Source organism: Pongo abelii, chromosome 16, assembly GCF_028885655.2.
Source record: "Pongo abelii isolate AG06213 chromosome 16, NHGRI_mPonAbe1-v2.0_pri, whole genome shotgun sequence".
Lineage (NCBI taxonomy): Eukaryota > Metazoa > Chordata > Mammalia > Primates > Hominidae > Pongo > Pongo abelii.
In genome coordinates, this window is record NC_072001.2 from 17,606,157 (window position 1) to 17,629,894 (window position 23,738).

At 38.8% G+C, this 23,738-nt stretch overlaps 2 protein-coding genes across 6 annotated transcripts in view; one reads left to right on the forward strand and one right to left on the reverse strand.

Annotated features, from left to right (window-relative positions):
* Positions 1-1,973: 1,973 nt before the first annotated feature.
* The window catches only part of LOC129050282 (zinc finger protein 705A-like), a 63,823-nt gene continuing 42,058 nt past the window's right edge, over positions 1,974-23,738 (reverse strand). For 3 of the 5 annotated variants that reach the window (XM_054532135.1, XM_054532136.2, XM_063716421.1), the window contains 5 exons: positions 7,457-7,539; positions 5,637-5,763; positions 4,765-4,860; positions 4,151-4,233; positions 1,974-3,093 (listed from right to left, as the gene is read on the reverse strand). In XM_054532135.1, the coding sequence (XP_054388110.1) occupies positions 2,509-3,093; positions 4,151-4,233; positions 4,765-4,860; positions 5,637-5,763; positions 7,457-7,468 (903 nt within the window). In that variant the 5' untranslated portion in view covers positions 7,469-7,539 and the 3' untranslated portion in view covers positions 1,974-2,508. The remainder of the gene's footprint in view (positions 3,094-4,150; positions 4,234-4,764; positions 4,861-5,636; positions 5,764-7,456; positions 7,540-23,738) is intronic. The other 2 variants (XM_054532137.2, XM_054532138.2) reach the window with 1 other exon arrangement.
* On the forward strand, positions 17,999-22,379 carry LOC129053782 (beta-defensin 108B-like). Its single transcript, XM_054545799.2, has 2 exons — positions 17,999-18,086; positions 22,216-22,379. Exons 1-2 carry the CDS (start codon positions 17,999-18,001, stop codon positions 22,377-22,379), a joined length of 252 nt encoding a protein of 83 aa, XP_054401774.2.

Below are 23,738 nucleotides of genomic sequence, written 5' to 3' on the forward strand. Positions count from 1 at the left end.
ATTATTCAGTACTTTTCTTTTGGGAGATCAAATGGAAATTGAGTACGATATCCTGTGCTTTAATTAAAGAAGATGGAAATAAAGAAGCAAATTCAAAAATCAGTATACAAAAGTCGATTGATTCCCTCTATGTAGAGGGAAGAAGAGCTTGAATAAGAGAAGCATTCTGTGTTATGCTTTAATAATGGCTGGAGATCTGCCACCATGCATTTGTCAAATCCTGTAGAATTTCACAGCACAAATAGTATATCTTAATGTGGCTCAGGAGTACATATAATGTCAGCCACAGTTTGTGGGTAAATTACATATTTAATTAAATAGATTAAACAATAAATAATGATATGAGCTCTGCCTGGACATATTCCTTGCCTCTCCAACCAGTTTGCCAAGGGCTTGAATTTCTTGCTCATTATCCTCACACTTGACATAAACCCTGGCTGCGGAGTAAAATCTATCACTTGTGGAGATTTTTTAATATAATGATGTGTCAATTTCAACCATGGATAAGGCCATTTAGCCTTAGTAAGGCCTATCGTATTAAGATTGTGCCTGTTTGGCAAAATTTCAAGTCATCCCACTTCATATTCAGGAAACACTTTCTCTTGAGTTTTAGGTTCAGTACTGAGGCTCCTCGATGGACAATACATTTTCCAATTCTGAGGACAAGGCAGAGGAGGCCCCTCTGTGAGAACTTTCATTTTGCTTCAGGAAAAGTACATTGAATCAAATATAGGAAAGGCTTTTGCAATGTGGCTGACAGGTTCGGCTGTTTTATCATGCTGGTGTTTTATCTTCTGGACTGCAGTAAAAGGAGCACAGCTGTGTCTGTCTCTGTGTAATAACTTAGGACTTACCTGAATAAAACGTGGGGTGTCATGAGATGAACTGCTACCTCCAGTTAGAGAGGCTCCAGGGACAAAATTTCAAGAGCCTTCTGAGGGATAGAAGAGAAGAGCTGCCTTATTCTCTGATCCCAGGTAACTGCTCAGAGACAGAGGCAAGGGCTGGGGACACCCAAATGCATATACTAGGTGTCTTTGATACAGCCTCCATTTCCCTGCTAAATCTATGCAATGACCCACTGAGAAATCTGGCAAGTGGGGCTGAAGATCCCTGGTGTGTCAACTCGAGGGTTGGATGGAAACAAGTGGTTTTAGTGGACGTTGAAGTAAAGGGAGGTGAGCTGTGAGGAAAGAGCTGTTGAAGACTGGGGAGACTCACAAGTTGGGGTAGAATCTCGACCAAAAATCTCAGCCAAGGAATGCAGACGCAAATCAATTTGTTAGGGCTGCATAAATGAAACAAGGACTTCGCCAACATACTAAGTTTTTTCAACAACCGACTGTATTCTTTCAATATTTGTAAGTATTGATCTTTTGGAAAAGTTTAATGAAATTTCTTATATAATTCTGCATTCAATTTATTCCCTGATCACTTTGCTATTATACATTTACATGCCACATTTTTATGAATAGACATTTTCTCAAATTTCTGAATTATTTTGCTAAAGTATGTGTTAAGAGTTTTTTCTAGAGGTCCACCTTCTTGACTCACTTTTCTGATGAGAAATCTATCAGGTTTCTCCACAGTGATTTTCAAGTTTGATAGCTCCTCAATGTGAGAAACTTAATGTCAACTAAGAAATGAATTACCACTAAAGAATTTTCTCCTTTCAAGATGCCAACCATGTTTTGTCCAGTGTGAAATCTCACATGTGCCACAAGTGTTGCTCTATGAAGAAAGGATTTCTCATGATTTTTCATTGCATAACTTCTCCAGTAAGATGTATTTGGTATTCCAAGAGAATTCATTGCCCTTGGAAAGACTTTCCCTTCTTATTTAGCTTATAAAGGCTTTCCTCTCTTGTTTTCCATTTTAGCAGCATTTTATCACTGTGTTTTCTTGTGAACCTCAAGCCTGGTGCTTGGCTGAATGTTTATTCACAGAAAATACAAATAAAGCGTTCATCCAAGTAAAGTTTTCTTATTTTATTTGACAATACATTGCAAATAAAAACATTTTCACACTGAATGCAGAGTTAGAGATTCTCCACCTGAAAGTCCCACATGTTTTAAGTTAAAGCTGTTGCTGAAGACTTTTAGTTTATTATGTTGACAGTTTCAGCTCTCTCATGTCATTTATGATCAGATCATTAACAAGTCTTTGGTACACACATGTCATACAATTTCTCTTCCATATGAATTTATTCATGTGGACTGAAGAATAAAGGTAACTGAAGTATCTTCCATGTTGATTACAGCATTTCTTCAAAATGTGAGTCCTTTGGTATGTTTAGATGCTACAACTACAGCTGAAGTCTCTTGCACATTCCTTACACTCGTCATTCCTAACACCATGTCATCTAAAGTCAGAATATGTTCTGAAGAAGTTTATAATTTTCTCTCCAGGGTGAATTTCCTGATGCTATTTAAGATTAGTACATTGACTGAAGGCTTTCCCACATAAATGGCATTCATATGGCTTTTCTCCAGTGCATGTTCTCTCATGTCATCTAAGGTTGGAAGACAGACTGAAGGCCTTCCCGCATAGAAGACAAGCATGTGGTTTCTCTCCAGTGTGAATTATTTTGTTTCCTCTAAAGCCAGAGCTTTGACTAAAGGCTTTCCCACTTTTATCACATTCATAACACTTTTTTCCAAGGTGAGTTCTCTCATGTCTTTGAAGGTTAAAGGATTGAATAAAGGCTTTCCCACATTGATGACACTTATACGGTCTCTCTCCCGTGTGAGTTTTCTCATGTCTTCTAAGGTGAGAACACTGAGTGAAGGCTTTTCCACATAGATCACATGCATATGGCCTCTCTCCAGTGTGAGTCATCTTGTGCCGTCTAAGGTGAAAGCTATTAGTATAGGCCTTTTCACATAGATTACATTGATATGATTTACCTTTAGTATGAATTTGTTTATGTGGTTTAGGGGACAACTGATTACTAAGGGATTTTCCATACTGTTTGCTGACATAGGGTTTCTTTCCACTATGAGTTAACAAACACTGAGTTATTGTGGAACTGTGAGTGCAATCTTCTCCCGAATCATTACATTCAAAAGGATCCTCCAGAATGAGAGAGTTCTCCTTTGGGGACAAAGATTAAAAGCTCTTAATGGTTTACCCACATATATCTATACATTCATTTCACTACCTTTGAATCCTAGAACAACCATTCAGTGGTAGACCCCAGTTGAAATCTTTCCAATGTTACTTGTGTGAAAGGAAATGAAATTTTGGGACCCCAAACTCATTTAACCAAAGGGAAAAATCAAGCTGGGAACTGGGTCACACAAACCTGCCTCCCTCTTCTGGTTCCTAAATAACATGGCTACAAGATGAAAAGCTACACGCCTCCCCCATATTTTGCCCACAAGGAAATTCCTCATGAGCTGTTAAAATTACACCATGGCAATGCAAACTGATAGCTTGTCTTTACAGGTGCAGTCATCCCCAGTTCACCAGACACGAATACATATCTGATTGTTTCCCTGCCCAATTTTGCCTATGTTGTCTTATGTAAAATGCAGCTTTCCTGCATTATTCCTCTGCCCCATTTGTTTATGTCATCTTATGTTCAAAAATCCAGATTCACTGAGCCAGAAGAATGCATGAATGACTATTTTTTCTACCCACCTTTTACATGAAAATTGTGTACTTCTCAATATCCCACCCTTTCCCCTTTAAATTTGGAGCCTTCAAAATCATCTTTGGAGAAAGGCATACACCTGTCTCCTGGGTGCATGTCCTTAACTTTGGCAAATAAATCTCCTAAAATGATTGAGACTTGTCTTGTCATTTTTCTCGATTGACATTTGCATACACATTATCTCCTACAGACACAGATATGTTCTGTTCTGTAAGATCCCAACTGCAGACTTATTGCATTAATTGTGATGATATCAATATCTTTCAATGTCTGGGCATGAGCAATGTATACGCACTTGTTCTGTTTTAGAGATCTCATGTTATGGTTTGGAACACAGCTCAATTTATTCACTAAATTCAAAGTATCCAATTTTTTTTGCTTAGAAAGCATTTAATGCCAGCCTAATTACACTCAGGTGATTGTGCTTCATTACTAACTTAACCCATTACCATGTCTTTAACTTAGATGACTGGTGTACACAGCTATCAAACTTACCATTGTCATACTGGTGGATGCGTCTTTTCTGATGATAGGATGCATGGATATCATGTGTTTTTTCTTAAGGGCACTTTCCCTGTCTGAAATAATTGAAAAAGAAATTGTTACATTGGTATTATGGTAATAAAATTGTTTGAAAAGCCCCAAGGCCCATTTACTTTTTTTCAAAAATTGACACTTAGATGTGGCAAGTGTGTCAAATGAAGAAACTACTTGAATAGGAGAAATAGATTGTACAGTGTCAGCAATTAGAAAAGATTTTTAAAATTAAAATGTGAAAAGAGTTAAAATGGAGATGAGATATGAGGCAGGTAAATAGAGGGATAATCTTCACAGGGGTATCAGGAAAAGAGTCAGCATGTGAAAGCTTAACCCCAACAAGTACATGAATTATCCTTTTCCCAAAAGTAAAAGAAAAGGCAAGAGGACACAAGAGTAGCATCTGACACATGAACAAAATGATAATCACATCTAAGGAATTCTGCTCCAGTAGCCTAACCTACATTTTAGAAATTATCACTCATTTAATAAAACCACTCATTAATATTCAAGTGATATTATTCATTGACAAAGCACCTCCTCCTATTAGAGCACAGGACCCTGTTGCTTACCTGGATTCTGGTCTGGAAGAAATTCTCTTCCTTCCTGCCACAGCTCTTTTCCTTGCTCCAGCTGCAAAGTTATACAGGATTTGCTTATCTGGTACCCTGTTAGTGGAAAGAATACATGTGTTTTGAGTTCGCTGTCAATAAATGTGCATTATCACCGAGTGTAAGGCAGGCTATCAAGGAAGAATAAAAACAGTGAAAGTCAGCTCAGGCCACAAGACCTAGAACACAGAAAACTCCCCAGGATTTTTCTGACCCAACCTGAGACTAGAAAACAAATCCAAACCAAAGGTCCATAGGAAAAGGAAATTCAAAACAGTCAGGACCTACGAATGCTGAGTCCACGCCTAAGTTCCAAGACACAATGCATAATACACAATCTTTTCAGAAAGAGAGTAATTAAATCTCTGCACAGTGTGTTTATTATTATTCTCACGCAGAACAAAAAAAAACATTCGATTTACAAAAATAATTGGTGTTCTATATGGAAAAGATATTGCTATTGTTTTCACTAATTGGTCTCAGCCTAAGCATACACTAAAGTGGAAGAGTTATTTAGAAAATATTTAATTTAATACACTGAAAATATTCATTAAGTTCCCAGGTCTGTTATGAGTATTAGAGACTGAGTACCAAAGAAACCATGAAATCCTTGTCAAGATTACATTCTAATTGAGTGACAAACTAAATAAAATAAAATAAAAAGAAAGATACTTATTTCAGATAGATTTAGAGAGTTCAAACTTTTTTCAGATGAGATCTGTGAGAGAATCAGAGAAGAGATTAGAGTGAGATATGGGGAAGCTGTTCTAACACTTATTGAATGAATGAGCGAATGTGTGTCTACATATGTATGTGAATGTTGAGGGACTCACCGAGGGACACCAGGTGACTGATAGTTTCCAGCATCACATCTCTGTACAGCTTTCTCTTGGATGTGTCCATCATGGCCCACTCTTCCTGGGTGAAGTCAATAGCTACATCTTCAAAAGTCACTTTCTTCTAAAACATCACAGACATTTTAGTTTAGACAGAGAAATCCCTTTCAATGTCCAGAAGAGGAAGGCTGCGATGACATAGCTAGGAGCTGGGTATGCAGAATACTCAGTGTTTTGGGTTCCAGCCAGTTCATTCTCAGTACTAAGCTGGTATCTGCCTTTCAGATTCACTCACAGAGATATACCCACTCTGAATCCATTAAACTTTACTATAAAGAAATATCGCATGAGGTGTGGCATAATATAACCCAGATATTTTTCAGTAATGTATTAATCACCTCTACATAAATGATTATAAACTTTTCACTTCAACATTCATAAATAAAATGAAATTTACCATGAATTTCAAGTAAATTACAGATTTGTCACAAGGCAAATAACCATGATTTACTACTTTTTAAACACGATTGTGATGAAATAATTTATTTCTCTAGATGAACCATAGGTTTCTCACCAATCAAATGGTTAAAAGACCTATTATGTGTTTTGAATAATCTAATGAACTAATAGAAAACGTGTTTCCTATCTAGCAAATATTTATTAAATATAAGTCATTGGTCCCTTATTCATTAAAAAGTTAGAAAGTAATGAACCAGACTCCAGCATTCTTCAGAACTGAACAAGCTTTATGCAGAATATAGGATTCAATTCATACATATAGTCTCTCTAATGTTATATAATTCAGGTGTTCATGACAAGGCTTAAAGACAGTCTAGCAGCACAAGACAAGACCGCTGAGGCTGCTATACTGAGGAAATCTTAGTCTGATGATTCCTGTGATATGAAGCCTCCTGTTCTCAACTTTCTCTCGGCAATCCAAACATCAGTTATCATTGTTTCTCTTTTAAATTTACCTTGTCACTTCACTTGTTCAAGGATTTAAAAAGCTCTTTATTGATTTTTTTCTAACCAGCCCTTATAAAGCATTTCCACAGAACCCTAAATTGTGCTCTAGCTACTATATTCCTTCTTCTGAGTGTGCAACCATAATTAAATAATTATATTTCTTATACGTTACTTTCAGTTACCAGAAGGTAAAAAGGTTAATTACCAAAAGGTAAAATGAATGGGGATAAGAATAATAATGACTTCTTTAGTTATCCTTTCGCAAAGTTTTTAAAAGCTCAATTATATTTTATCAAACTTTTCTTTTCCCTCAACACTGCACAGCTCTTGCCCAAGTCCTATCACATTGGATTTATTGAACTCAGCTGCTAGAACATCAGACTCACCGTTGGGCTGTGATGTTCTGCTCTTCACTCATCTCTATTGCCTGCATTCATCACAATCCTAAGTCTATTTCAGCCAACAGTACAGTTAATGGGTCAATTATTTCCCATGAGATTATAGGATGGATAGAAGAAAAAGAAATATATAAATGAAACCTCTCATATCTTTTTTTGTAAATAGCCTTAATAGGGGCTGGAATAAAGTAGTATAATATTAGAAATTATATTGATAATTTAGGAGTCTTTGACACACGATACCCAACCTAGACTCCTGAGAAAACCTAATTGGAGGCCAGATACCTGAAAGCCTCCTGATTGCATTTGGAACACCCAGGCTGGGTGGATTTTACATCGTAAAAACAAACAAAAAGAAGAATAAAAATGAAACACCCATGCAAATTGGAGAAAACTGCCCATTTGCCAGCAATATGGGTATAATTTCAGTAGAAAGAGGCATCCCCTACTCACTAGTGAATGCATTGTCAGGAACTCAGTTTCTCTCTGTCTCCCTCTGGATTTCCACTTGCAGGCACTTTAGGCACTAAGAAAAGCTGAGGTTGGAGAAAGAACATGTGAGACACCAGTCTTGTGCACAATTTTCAGATCAACCTGTGATGAAAAGCCAGACTTTCACTGAAGTGTGACATCACCTGCACCACAGCCTACCCGACAGACACAAACACGCAGAGGCCTCTCCTCTTTTCCCGCGGTCACAATTAGGAAGCCGGCCGGGCGCGGTGGCTCACGCCTGGAATCCCAGCACTTTGGGAGGCAGAGGCGGGTGGATCACGAGGTCAGGAGATCGAGACCATCCTGGCTAACACGGTGAAACCCCGTCTCTACTAAAAATACAAAAAATGAGCTGGGCGTAGTGGCGGGCGCCTGTAGTCCCAGCTACTCGGGAGGCTGAGGCAGGAGAATGGCCTGAACCCGGGAGGCGGGGCTTGCAGTGAGCCGAGATCGCGCCACTGCACTCCAGCCTGGGCGACAGAGCGAGACTCCGTCTCGGAAAAAAAAAAAAAAAAAAAAAATTAGGAAGCCTATGACTATGGTTGCTAATAAAGAAGGAACACAGATATCTTGTGAATGAGAACGTCAAAAGCACTGAGTTTTGTATGTTAATTGGCGCAAGTCCAGATATTCAATTCCCTCACTGATTTTAAAACACAGGGATCCCTGACTCCATCCACATGTGGAATATGATTTCCACCTACAGATAAACACTGGGATTTCTCAGATTTTATTATCCTAGCTTTATGCCCTAGCAATGTTTCTCCAACACCCACCACAGCCTTCTGAAGCCTTACTTCACTTTTACTTTCACTCAACTCTGACTTTTGTATTTCCCCTTGGAACTGGGAAATAATCAAGTAAGAATCTGTTTGAGGGTCGAGTGCGGTGGCTCATGCCTGTAATCCCAGCACTTTGGGAGGCCAAGGCAGGCGGATCACCTGAGGTCAAGGGTTCCAGACTAGCCTGGCCAACATGGTGAAACCCCGTCTCTACTAAAAATACAAAAATTAGCTGGGTACGGTGGTGCTTGCCTGTAATCCCAGCTACTCAGGAGGCTGAAGCAGGAGAATCGACTTGAACCCGGGAGGCAGAGATTACAGTGAGCCGAGATCCCACCACTGCACTCCAGCGAGGGCGACAGAGCGAGACTCTGTCTCAAAAAAAAAAAAAAATCTGTTTTAGGATGGGGATAATCAATTCAGGGATTTATTTCACTTAGAGGGTCAACACTCCCATCCTGCTAATCTAGCCCTTAAAATCTCCTGCATCAGAAATTAGCAGGAGTACTGAGTCATGGTGTTTCTGTCCTGTGTATACAGTCACAATCCTCTAGGATGCTCAGAAAATACAAAATAACTTAGGGGTGGGAGAAATTTAGCAGCTCAATCTGATATTTTACTAACGTGGTATCTAAAATTCTTGCAATCATGGTTTATATTAGTCTTTGTTAGTTGCAATATCTCTGATTATCATGATACATATTTGCTGAGAAATACCGATGTCCATGTATATATTCATACATAGATATGTAGGTATATAGGTGCATATGTTTATATGAATGTATGTGTTTGAGACGGGGGAAACATGCGTGTATTATTTCCCTGCTAAAAATATAAAAATAATTAAATATATTTTATGTACAAATGATAATTATGTGTCATAAACAAAAAATTTACTGACCCATTTGTACATGAAGTCCAGGAAAAATAAAAAGGGTAACTTTGTATTAATTGTGACCTTGTGCTTACAGATGTACATATATTTCCTTATTTAACCCTCATCGTAACCCTGCTGATTATAGTTTATTTACCAATTTAATAAATGATCAACAGAGTTTGAAAAATATGACAAAATTACAAAATTAGAAAATGACCCAGCAGTACTTTTAATTATATTCTGCCTGTCGCTGCCTCTTCTTGCTTTTTGACAAAATTACTCGCCTAACCAAGGTTCTCTATGATTCTGGGGACTCCAGCATTTAGACCCCAGTTCCCAAACATCGTTGTGTCTATTTTTACTGCCACATTTAATGCACATTTACAGACTTCAACAAGCACTTTTCAATATCAACTTTTTTCTTATTCCTTGGACTATTTTCTACATCTGTTCATCAAGACTCCAGTAACATATGACTCCATCTGCCTGTCCCTTCCATGAATGTACCTGACAGTACATGTATTATGTAGTCTAAAATTCAAGCAGAACTATAATTCAAGCAGAATTTTGAAGTCTATAATTCCTTCAAAAAATAAGATATTAGAGAATGCCTACAAACCTTCAGTGAAACCAGCTGTAACCCTTAATATTATTACCATGTAAACCCTTCCTCGAATATCAAAATAAGATTTGGGCTTTAGAGAATATTTGTGTGTAATTATAACCCAAACATGAACTAAAAGTAATTTAACTGGTCATATACAGACTGTGCCAGGGACAAAAAAGGACAAATATTATAAGAAAGTTAAAGCATACTTATTTCATAAAGGACTCTTGTGTGGAATCTATAAAAACTATTTCAAGATGTAGAGATTAAATATATTTTAAAACACATACATACACAAGCAATCTTTAGGAGAAACTTTTAAAAACTTATGTTATGGGTCTCAAATTTTCATTAATTCATGGAAAAAAATGTATTGACAAACTTTTCACCAGAGCAGGAATAACAACTTATGTATTTGGTGACTTCAAGATGAGAGCCTGCACAGCTTAGTATCTCCCTCCAGATGTGTCTCTCTCTCTCTCTCTCTCTCTCTCTTTTTATTATTATTATTATTTTTTTTAGCGGAGTTTCGCTCTTGTTGCCCAGGCTGGAGTGCAGTGGCATGATCTCGGCTCACCGCGACCTCCATCTCCCGGGTTCAAGCAATTCTCTAGCCTCAGCCTCCTGAGTAGCTGGGATGACAGGCATGCGCCATCGTGCTCGGCTAATTTTGTATTTTTAGTCGAGACGGGGTTTCTCCATTTTGGTCGGGCTGGTCTGGAACTCCTGACCTCAGGTGATCCGCCAGCCTCCGCCTGTCAAAGTGTTGGGATTACAGGCGTGAGCCACCTTGCCCGGCCCATATCTCTTAAAAAGTCATGAGGAAGGAGCCATTCTGCATCCTCAATATTACCTTAATATTTTAAGGGCACCCATAACAATTAAGAGGCTGACTTGTGACTTCCTAGCCCTTTCACGGCTATTTAGACACACCTTAGTGAAGTATTAGGAATGCAGTGTTAGGTCTCAAGTTCCTGGACAACAAAACCATGTTCTCCAACAGATCTTCCGTAAAAATAGCTGATGTCTATATTCTTTTGCCTGTCCTTTCCCTTCCTTTTAATTCAGAACTGCAGTCTCAAAAAGTGCTATTATTTAGTAGATTCTCTCAATTCTCAACACCAGTGCTATACAATGTCGAGTGACATCTCAGGTGCTAGGGAAACAGCAGCTGACATTCTAGCAATGCACAAATAGAAAAGCAAAGATCACCAAAGAGTAAAAGAGAATAGGTTTTTTTAAAGTATGAAACCAAAACGAATATATATCAGATTACAGTGTAAATGGAAAATCCTATTATCTTGACAGGATTGCAAGGCTCTTGTGGCTTCCAACATCCAATATATTCAAAGCAGTTCAGGACTGGTGAAAGTGGAATGGAATTTAAAATTATTCTAAGGTTTTATGTGTGAAAGCACCAGGCCCTGAAACAAAATATTTATTTTTAAAGTGCATAATGAACACTGCACACAAAGTTTGTGTAACAGGAGAGAGGAAAAATCTCACATTTTAAAAAAAGGAATATGCAACATATTTACATACAATAAAATAAAATTAAATTAAAATACAGCAATGGAAGACAGAATCTAACATCTGAAAATCAAGGGAGAAATCTATTTTAAATAAACTCGCCACAATTTTTAAAGTAAGTTATGAAAAATAATAATACCTGAATATAGTACGTAAAAGTACCAATACAATAAAGCTAAAACAATATCCACAGAAAAAATTATTTGCTGTACATTATTTAAAAAAAATAATCTAAGTACTTACCTCAAGAAAGTAAATGAATGAAATTTAAAAATTGCTTGAGAAAATCTATGAAAGGAAATGAATATAGAGAAGCAGAATATAATTTAACTATAAACCACACAAATAGAGTTTAAAAATAAGTGGTAGCCAACATGCCCAACAGGATTTTCTGTGATGAAAGAAATTCTCTATATCTGCATTGTCCAATGCAGTAACTACCACACATATGTAGTTAGAGAATTTCTAGTTTGGCCACGAATTTGGCTATTACTACTAAGGATATGCCATTTAGTTATTTAATTATAATTAATTTACACTTTACAGTCACATGTGACTAGTAGTTACTATATTGGCCAATGCAGATCTAGAATCTTAGAGAAGGCAGTTAAAATAATGAGATATGGTCAAAACAAAAATGGAAAAAGCACACAAATAGTGAACACAGAATATGAGAATGTGAAGTAACAATTCGCACAATAAAATTTAATAATGAGATGCTGCCTTAATGGGACAAATGTCTAATGATATACAAGGCTTGTCTTGTTACAGGTAGAAGAGCATGAGCAGGGCAAGAGAGGGCTCTTCCCCTACCCACTAGAAATGTCAGGTGATGGCCTGTCAATTATCACATTGCCTCTCTGAAAATGATAATTAGGCAGCACCAGAGAGAGGCCATTTCCTGATGGTCTACACCTGTTAACATCAAAAATGTTAATTAAATGCAGACCCCAGGAAGAAGCAACTTCTTGGGCATGCATGTTAAGAGACAAAAATGGCAAAGTATAATCTTCCGGGGGGCACACTCCACTGGAAAAGGAAAGAAAGCCTCAGATGGACATGCATATAACTCCCTAAACACACCGTGCATGCTCAATTTCAAAGGGTAAGGAAAGCACTGTGCATGCTGGAAACTCTCCCTAAAGGAAGAATCATGGGAAAGAGGCAAACCCATGGCAGGATCAAGGTTAAAGGCCCTTCTCTTTTCTCTCTTGGACCTTCAGGCGTTTGCTCAGGTCTCTTCCAAGAGAATTTTCCTTTCCTTCCTGTTCTAAAGCCTTTTTAAATAAACTTCCTTTTTAAATAAACTGCTCTGAAACTTACCTCAGTCTGTTTTTCCACTGTATGCCCCTCAGTCGAATTCTTTCTTCTCAGGAGGCAAGGACTGAAGTTGCTTATGGACCCATGCAGATATGCTGCCAGTAACTGCAATCTCTTCTACTGGTAACAGTATCATTGTAAGGGAATGAGGCCAGTTCACATCTCAGTGCTTGGAGAGCTCACCAGAAATAAAAAGTTGGAGGATGCAGTGAACTTATCTACCTTCCAAGGCAAGTCCCACAAGCAAGCAGCAAGACTCTCTTTCCCCAAGGTCTTAAACTCTTCAGATGCTCCTTCTCTGGGAAAATGCATCCTCTGATTGGCTTCCCCTTATATGTGAAAAAAATAATTCATAAACCTAATCACCACTACATTCCAAGAGACATGCCCTGATTGCACAGACACTGAACCTAATCAAAAACTTCATTCTGGAGACACACCCTGTTCAATTTGATTGGATTTTTGAAACAACTACTAAAAACCCTCACATAAAGTTGGAAACCAAAGAGTTAAGGCTATTTTGAAGGAAAAATATGAAGATTTATTCCTTTTTTTTATTCATAAGTGCTTTTGAGTGTATTATGTGTACTAGAAAGCATTTGCAGTCAAGGGATACAGCAAGAAACCAGACAAACTAGAGTCTTATGGAGACTCCATATTCCAAAATTCTTTGGAGGTAAACTGGACTTGAAAACAAATGGAAGGTGAATAGATATAAAAAGTTTCAATGTTCGCGATGATGTAAAAAAATAAAATATATTGCAGAAATGAAATCAGGAAGTGTTAGGGGTCACGTAGTACTTGTAAGACTTGTCTGAAATTCAAGCAGGCTGCAGAAATTTGGGTAACTAAAAGGAAAGCAGATGCTAATAGAAGACATTGAAGAAAGGGCCTCAAAGACATTTCAGAGAACTTGGCTGGTGACAGCCCCTCCCCTCAAAGGCCTGAGGCCTAGGAGGGAAGAATGGTTTTGTGGGCTTGGCCTAGGGCTACACCACCCAGCGCAAGTGCAGGACAGTGCTCACAGCATTCTAGGTCTCAGCCACTCCAGCTCCAGCCATGGCTAAAAGGGCCCCAGACACAGTTTGGGCCACTGCTTTAGAGGGTGCAAGCCATAAGCCTTGGCAATTTCCGAGGGGTATTAAACCTGCAGGTGCACAAAGTACAGGAGTACACTGCTGATAAAGATATACCTGAGACTGAGCAATTTACAAAAGAAAGAGGTTTAATTGGACTTACAGTTCCACATGGCTGGGGGGAGGCAGAAGGCAAAAGGCATGTCTTACATCACAGCAGGCAAGTGAGAGAATGACAGCCAAGCAAAACTGGTTTCCCCTTATCAAACCATCAGAACTCGTGAGACTTATTCACTACCATGAGAACAGTATGGGAGAAATTGGCCCCATGATTCAGTTATCACCACTGGGTCCCCCCACAACATGTGGGAATTATGGGAGTACAATTTGAGGTGAGATTGGGGTGGGGACACAGAGCCAAACCATATCAGAAGCCTTCGCCTGGATTTCTAAAGATGTATGGAAAAGCCTATATGTCCAGTAGAAGTCTGCTGGGGTGGAGACTTCATTGCGAATGTCTACTACAGCAGTGCAGAGGGAAAATGTGGGGTTGGAGCCCCCACACAGTCCACACTGGGGCACTGCCTAGTGGAGGTCTGAGAAGACAGCCACCATCCTCCAGACCCTAGAATGGTAGATCCACTGACAGCTTGCACCCTGAGCCTGGAAGAGCTGCAGGCACTCAACACTGGCCCTTGACAGCAGCCACGGGGACTGACCTTTGTATCCAAAAGAAAATAAATTGTTCTACCATAAAGACTTGTGCACTCATATATTTATTATAGCATTATTTGCAATAGCAAAGACACGGAATCAACCTAGATGCCCATCAATATTAGACTGGATAGAGAAAATACAGTATATGTACACCATGGAATACTACACAACCATAAAAAAATTATGTCCTTTGCACCAACATGGATGCAGCTGGAGGCCATTATTCTAAAATAACGCAGGAAGAGAAAACCAAATACCATATGTTCTTAGTTATAAGTGAGAACAAAGCATTGGTTACACGTGGATGTAAAGATCGGAACAACAGATACTGGGGACTACTAGGGGGGAAGGGAAGGTGGGGACAAAGGCCTGAAAAACTGTCTATTGGGTATTATGGTTTCTATCTGGGTTACAAGATCATCCATACTGCAAGCCTCAGCATCACACAATGTGTCAATGTAAAAACCTGCACATGCATCCCCTGAACCTAAAATAAAAGTTGAATTTTTTTTTAAATGGGCAAAGATCTGGCTAACACGGTGAAACCCTGTCTCCACTAAAAAAAAAAAAAAAAAAAATTACAAAAAGTTAGCTGGGCATGGTGGCAGATGCCTGTAGTCCCAGCTACTCAGGAGGCTGAGGCAGGAGAATGGCATGAACCTGGGAAGTGGAGCTTGCAGTGAGCCAAGATCACACCACGGCACTCCAGCCTGGGTGACAGAGCGAGACTCCATCTCAAAAAAAAAAAAAAAAAAAAAAAAAAGAGCAAAGATCTGAATAGACATTTCCCAGAAGAACAGATACAAATGGCCAACAAATATGTGAAAAAATTCTTACCATCTCTAATCATCAGGGGGATGCAAATAAAAACCACCATGAAATATCACCTGATACCTCTTAGAATACCTATTATCAAAAAGATGTATAACAAGTATTAGTGAGGATGTGGAGAAAAGATAACCCTTGTATACTTGTGGTGGAAATACACGTTACTATGTCCATTTCAGATAATAGTATGAAGGTTTCTCAAACATTTTTAAAATAAAACTACCTGCTGATGAGGCTGTTGAGATATAGGAACACTCTTACACTGTTGGTGGGAATGTAAATTAGTTCAACCATTGTGGAAGACAGTATGGTGATTCCTCAAAGACCTACAATGAGAAATACCACTTGACCCAGCAATCCCATAACTGGGTATATACCCAAAGGAATATAAATCATTCTATTATAAAGATACATGCACACATATGTTCACTGAGGCAGTATTCACAATAGCAAAGACATGGAATCAACCCAAATGTCCATCAGTGACAGACTGGATAAAGAAAATGTGGTACATATACACCATGGAATACAATGCAGCCATAAAAAGGAATGAGATCATGTTCTTTGCAGGAACATGGATGGAGCTGGAAGCCATTATCCTCAGCAAACTAACCCAGGAACAGAAAACCAAACACTGCATGTTCTCACTTACAAGTGGGAGCAGAACAGTGAGGACACATGGATACTAGGAGGGGAACAACACACACTGGGGCCTGTTGGGAGGCAGGTGGAGGGAGAGTATCAGGATAAATGGCTAATACATATATGCAATGGAATATTATTCAGTGTTACATAATAATGAAACCCTGTCATTTGTGACAACACAGATGGACTTGGAGGGCATTAGTTATATGAAATAGGCCAAACACAGAATGACAATTACTATATGATTTCACTTGTATTTGAAATCTAAAATAGACAAACTCACAAAAGCAGAGTAGAATGGTGGTTGCCAGGGGCCGTGGTGCTGGGGAAATGGGTAGATGTGGTTAGAGCACAAAGTCTCAGATATTCCACATAAGTAAGTTCTGGAGGTCTCGTTTACAGCGTAGTGCTTATAGCTAAGAATACTGTATTGCATACTTAAAATTTGCTAAAAGGGTAGATTTTGTATTCTTACCAAAATTTCTTACCAAAAAAAATAATAATAATAAAGGGGGGGACTTTGGGAGGCGAGGGATATGTTTATAATCTTGATGGTAGTGATGTGTTCATGGCATATACTTATCCCCAAACTCACTGAGATGTACACCTTAAATATGTACAGCTTTTTAAATGTAATCATAGCTCAACAAAGTCGGTTAAAAAAAAACAAGAGGGGGTTGGTTAAACAATTTAAAAGGAGGGGTAGATGTTCCCTTGTTTTTCTCTCTTGGCTTTTTTCTTTCCTGCTGCCTGGAATTCAAAAATGATAGGTGGGGATTTAGCAGCCAAACTAGAGCCTCTTCTAAAGTATAGCAGAACAGAGAGCTGGAAGGGGCCTGCGTCCCTAATGAATTTGGCAAGTATCTGTACTAGCCATGGTAGGTATAACTATAGATTTAAGTGAGGGAGAAATAAACTTCTGCCTTGTTTAAGCCACTTTGCTCAGACATTAATTTTATATACATATAGGGAACATATGCTCCTTTATGAGTAGGAAAAATGTTTATGCCATATGGTCCATGATGGGTGTTCAACAATGTAGGATGAGGCTGATTATGACGACAACGGTGAAAAACAGCATGAAATAATAAGCAATGAAAAAAGTGGCCTCATAGTCGTGTATGGTTACTTTATTTAAAGATTCTGCCGCTAATATCATTCAATGTATTTGTATGCCGGTGGGAGTTTTATTAGATGTAGACTAAGAAAGTTTACATTATTTAATGAAAAATACTTGACCAATTTTTTTTAAAAAATAAAAATATCATGAGATGGAACTAAGCATCTGTATTGCAAAGTAACTCTCACAGTTGATTTCCTGCATAGTCATGATTGAGAATCCCCTGATCTCGATCCAACAGATCTCGACCTCTATAGGCGCTATCAAGGAAGCACCTAAGGAAGACAATTTTTCTGACTATATCCATACCTCCAGTTAGTAATAGATCTAGAGATCTAGAACCCAAATCCAGACCTCCTGCTTCCATGCGTGGTGGTCTTTCGCTGTTGTTTTGTTCCACTTGGTGAAGAGGATTTGAGAATAAATAGCCACGTGATTCAACTCCCTCCTCAGCTCTGAGGAATATAGCCTTGTCCCAGCAAGCAAGAAGCTCATACAGTAGTGGATGAGGCAAATATACATTCACTAATCTAACATACAAGGCAGTAAGCACTGTAACATAAACAAAGCACTTTGGAGTTTCAGACCAGGAGCAAGTGGGGTGATTAATTCTTAGCAGGGCTAGTAAAGTCTGGGGAGTGTTCACTAACAAAATGTCTGGTCATTAACGAAACCTACTGGTTTCTCAACACAGTCTCATTTATTGTAACAATATAAATGGTTGTTTGTTCATAAACTTTCATCTTTTGCCAAAATGTTTGTAGCTTACGTTCCCATTTAACAAGGTTTTCTGGCCAAAACTGTGCACCCACATCATTCTAATAAACTGGCTGTCCAATAAAAAAAGGACTCTCAGTCTTCCCATAAAAGCAATTTTGTATGCATAGAACACCTCTATCTAGGAATATCCCTAATGAGGTACAGAAAGGCTCTTATTATCCAGAGACTTCCACTGGTGCTAGAGAGCCACAGACGGAAGTTTTCTCTGCCTCCTGGAAATGAAGCCAAACTTTCTTCTTTCTTCAACTGTGAGGATTGCTGTCCTCCTCTTCACCATTTTCTTCTTTATGAGCCAAGTTCTACCAGGTAATAAAATAAACTTGGTAAGAGTGGAGTGCCTAACACCTTACAGGGATTCAATACTCAAAGAGAAATCACCATCACCTATGACCAGAAAAGGGGGTCTCATAGGAAATCTGGAAGACACATTGGCTGAGAGGCCTGCAGCCATCTAATTTGTTAATTCTCCATAGCAACTCACTTAAATGAAGTCAATGGTGTTTCAAGTCTTTGAAACCCTCTTATTCCATCTCTAAATTAAGCAAGTTTACTAGCAGTTACTAGACCTCAAAAATTAAAAATCAGGCATTGTTCTACTAAATCTTGGTCTCCGAAGCTCCTCTAGTTTCTTTCAGCAAAAGTTAGTTATCCTAAGACGCTGGCATAAGAGCTATGCCAAAGCTGTGGTAGGCTCAGACAGAAGGGATTGGTGGAAGAAGTCTCTTTGAAAATATTACTATAATCTAAGAAATCTTTAACCTATTGCTCCCCAGTACTGTTGGTCCCTGGGGCTTGACTTTTCCCCTTAAGGCTCCATCTCCATCCCTGGCTTTCCCTCTTCCTTCTCAGCATCTAGTCTTGTAATGTAGAATTTAAACACAGGGACCAGGGATGACCCCACACCAGAGCATAGCCTACTGCATTCAGCATGCGAACATTAATCACAGGTATAAGGCCCCTTGCACAGACATGCTTTGGAGAAGTGTGTATAGGACTTCTTGGATTTGCCCAAGGTGGTTACCAGACACCCAAAGTAGATCCGAAAATTTTCTGGAACTCCTGAACATGTGTATTCAAGGATGAATAAGCAACTTATTGCCTCTATTTTTGCTGTTTTATAGAGGAAAAAATTAAGGCCCTGGAAACTGAACTGCTTTTCCCAACAGTGGGGTAAATGTCAGAGTCAATGTTTTGTTTTAATATCCTGGCTTTCCCTATACATCCCACCCTAGAGTTCTGTTGTGCTGTTCCTTTGTGTGACTTTCTAAGGCCTGAAAAAAAGGTGATACCATATCCAATTATATTAACTCGGTAGCACACAACATCGGGGACTGACTCATAAGATTATTATCCTTGTGGCATTACTGAAGTCCTGTCTCACTAGTACTTGTTAAATAGTCACCCTGGCTAAATACATGGGTTTCATTTTTTTTAATCAGTTAAAAAATATTTTACAATATGTGTCTTACATCTATAACCCCATAAAATCAATGCTTTTAATCAAGGTTTAAAAATTCCAAATTTGGATAAATAAATTTTTTTTGTTGTTTTCACTGTCACTCAATCAAAATAGAAGAAACTAATTGGATAGAACAGCACAGGCAGAAGCATTACTGACAGTGAAAAATGGGACGCAACAAGACTGGAGAAGAAAACACAGGATGGCGCTAAAGAATGCAGCCTAATGAAAGGTGGCATCTCCTCTGATGTCCTTAGGTAGACATTGAAGCAGAACTGCAAACTTTTTGTAGAAGGCTAGAGAGGAGAGGAGGACACAGAGAGAGGGCAAGAGTGGAAAATAGAATGAGGCCCAGAATATCAAGCCTTAGTGCCGTCCCTATCATCTGCCTCACTCGATCACTGGGTAATCTCGGGCAAGTTCCTTCCTTTCCGTCAGCTTATTTCCTCATCTTTAAGGTAAGTGACTAGACAAGACAGCCTATGATGTTCATTATAACTCTAGCTTTTGTTCCTAAAGCAAATGGCTGGAAAAGACATAGTGTCCACAATATGCAATACACAAGGTTTACAAGCAAAGAACAAATGAAAACAAAAGATTTTTAAAATCCCTAATGTTACTTGAATTCTTGCAAATGAACAATGGTACATCATAATTTTAAAAAGCCCTTTGTAATTTCAATTTTTTTAAATAATTTCAACCTTTATTTTAGATTCAGGGAGTGCACGTGCAGATTTGTTACATGGGTATATTGTGTGATATTGAGGTTTGGGGTAGGAATAACTCTGTCACGCAGGTAGGGTGTACCCAAAGCGTAGCTTTTCAGACTTTACTCCCTCTGCCTCCCCTCCTGGTAAGACCCAATCTCTCTTGTTCCCATTTTTATGTCCATGTGCACTCATTGCTCGGCTCCCACTTATCACTGAGAATATGTGGTATTTGGCTTCCTGTTCCTGAGCTAATTTGCTTAGAATAAAGTCCTCCAGCTGCATCCATGTTGCTGAAAAGGGCACAATTTTGCTCTTCTTATGGCTGCATAGTATTCCATGACATATATGTACTACATTTTCTTTATTCAGTCCACTGTTGATGAACACCTAGTTTGATTCCATACCTGTGCTACTGTGAGTGCCACTGTGATGAACATACAAATTTAGGTCTTTTTACAAGACTGATTTATTTTCCTATGGATACACACCCAGTAACGAGATTACTGGGTCAAATGGTAGTTCTGTATTAAATTTCTTGAAAAGTGGTTTGAAAATAAAATGCTCAATACAATCAGGTATAGTAAAATAGTGCACATGATTCAAAGACTTGTGAACCGCGAGTAATAACAAATTTCCACACAAACATATTGCAAGTTAGAAAATAGCTGTATTTTAATCAATTATTCCACAATCATTTACTGAACAGCTATTATAAGCCAAGACTTTAATCAGATTCTGGAATATACATACAGAGGAGAATAAGATACAATTCCTGCCCTCAAGAAATTCATTATCAAGAATTGAGGTCAGATGGGAAAACACCACCCGTAGTAGAATGCAAGAAGTACTACCACAGAGGGATGTTCAAGAGTGATTTATCACATATCACAGGACAGGTCAGTGGTTCATCCTCTACACTATACTAATCTCTTATGACTCTTCCAGCTGCAAAGGGCCAATTTTAGCCCAAGGACAGTGGGCTCGGGTACTACTATACATAGTAGCTGACTACTTACAGATAAAAGGAAGAGACGGAAAGCTCAGGGATCAAAATCTCAGATTTCAGCTTGTTTCTACCAAGTGGTCAACATTTAGAATTATCATTGTCTTCAAAAAAGCATGACCTTTATTTCCCAATTTGCGTTATAGGTATAAATATGATGTTGCATATATTTGGTCTTCACATCAATCCACATCAATTGCTTTGTGACCATTGAAAAGTTAAATTGAATTTAATGCATTTGGATTTCAGTTCAATTAAATAGGCATTTATTGAATGCCTATTAAAATCGCTGTACTGATTGAAAGCTATTCTAGAATTGGCTTTTGTGTTCCAGAATAGAAAAAAAAAACGTGCTGGTTTTTATACATCTCTTATTGCCAAGAAGTTGTTATGCAAAAGGTGCTCTGTGTTACATACAGACTGCTCAGAATTAAAACACTTTTCAAACTAAACACCTCAATGTGTGTGGCCTATCCCCAGAGCAGTGATATCTTAGGACATAAATGAAATACTATGCAATGTTTTCAACAAGTATAGTTTTTGAGACTTTAAGAAGACCTTGAACGTTTCACTCTTAAAATATGCAATGGGTTCTAGAGAAAAATTGCAACCTCAAAGACCAGTGCCAGAGATATAAGTAGTGAGTGAAGTCTCAGGGTGTAACAAGTACTGGCACAGATATATTTGTGTATTAAACACATAGGAATATTGTTCCCTTCCACAGGAAAAATACCCTAACAATTAAAGTATATTATATTTTAGGTCAATATTTCAGTTCTAGTTTTGAAAAATACATCTATTATAACCTATCATATAGAGTGTGTGTGTGTGTGTTTGTGTGTGTTTAGAAATAAAAAGAGATGAGCCAAAAGAGATTTTCTTCTCTTTCACTCCAGGAAAATCCATAGTACAAGACATTATATTTTTTTAAAAGGCTGAAATCTCCCATCAGTGTTAGAAGATAATAAGGAAGAAATAAACTGAAACGTGCATGCTCTAGAACTTGTAAAGGGGAGCGGGCTACTCACCTCCAGCCTTTTGTCATGTAGGTGTACCCAATATTCTTATATTTTTCAAGAACACCAAAAAATCCAAATTTTTGTGTGACAGCAGATTTTTAAGTGTTAAAGAAATCAAATAACACATGCACACACAAAAATCCACACAAGATTATTTTCAGGCACTGCCCACTATGACCATGTAATTCAATACAAAGTAAAGAAAGACTGATGAATGGTTACAATAACCCTCTTCTGCATGTAGCCAGGGGCAAATTCAAGGAGATCTGTGAACGTCCAAATGGCTCCTGTCGGGACTTTTGCCTCGAAACAGAAATCCATGTTGGGAGATGTTTAAATAGCCAACCCTGCTGCCTGCCTCTGGGGCATCAACCAAGAATTGAGAGCACTACACCCAAAAAGGACTGAAGCCTGTTGTTTTCTGGAGGTCTTAGGTTCTCTTTTTCTCTCTCCCTCTCCCTGTCTCCCTGTCTCCCTTTCCCTCTCTCCATTTTTCTCACAGGGATTTTTATTGAATCGTCAAAAAAGAATAAAGCAAAACCAACCAGCACAAAACCTCTTTTAAAAATTTATATTACTGGCTGGGTGCGGTGACTCATGCCTGTAATCCTAGCACTTTGGGAGGCCAAGGTGGGTGGATCATGAGGTTAGGAGATCAAGACCATTCTGGCCAACATGGTGAAACCCTGTCTCTTTAAAAAATACAAAAATTTAGCCAGGCATGGCGGCGGGCACCTGTAATCCCAGCTATTCAGGAGGCTGAAGCAGGAGAATTGCTTGAACCCATGAGGTGGAGGCTGCAGTGAGCCGAGATCCCAACACTGCACTCCAGCCTGGGTGACAGAGCAAGACTCTGTCTCAAAAAGGAGAAAGAAAGGAAGGAAGGAAGGAAGGAAGGAAGGAAGGAAGGAAGGAAGGAAGGAAGGAAGGAAGAAAGAGAAAGAAAGAAAGAAAGGAAAGAAGGAAGGAAGGAAGGGAGTCTATATTACATGTTATGACTTGATTACTGTTTGGTTTCCAGTATCCTTCTATCCCATCTAGATGAGCTCTTAGTTGAAAATGACCTACAGCAGGGTGGGGGAACTTTCACCATACCTGTTGCTTTTGTCTAGCACTGTAACCCTTCACCCTGCATATGGGAAGACCACTCCCCTTTTTTACTGGGAAAATGCATCATCCTATTCCATGCAGCCTTGCAGGGGTCTGTCTCTCCCTGATAAAGATGCAGCACATGGGAAAATTGCAGAATCACATCAACCAGACTTCACCAGAAATCTAAATTATAAGAAGAGGTGCACTCAGATTAAAGGCAATTTCTTCAGCACCCTTTTCAAAGGCAATTCCCTGGGTCTGTACATGTATGCCTGGCCAAGATCCAGGGAATTCCTTTAGTTCCCAACTTTCACTGGGCATAATCATTCAGCATTTTCTTCCATCTTTTAAAACACTGCATCGGCTTCCTATGGCTGCTATCACAAATTACAACAAACTTGTGGCTTAAAGCAACACAAATGCATTATCTGACAGTTCTATAGGCTGCAGGTTCCAGTTGGATCTCAGTGGGCCAACATCAAGGTGTCAGCAGGGCTGAGCTTTCTTCTGGAAGCTCTGCAGTTTTCTTCCTGCACCTTTATCCTAGCAATGGCAGGTTACTCCCATGCACCATAGCTTCCTTCATCCATTTTCAAGGCCAGCAACGGAGCGTCGAGTCCTTACATTCTATCATTCTTAATTCATCTTCTCCCCACTCTTCCATTTTTTAGGACT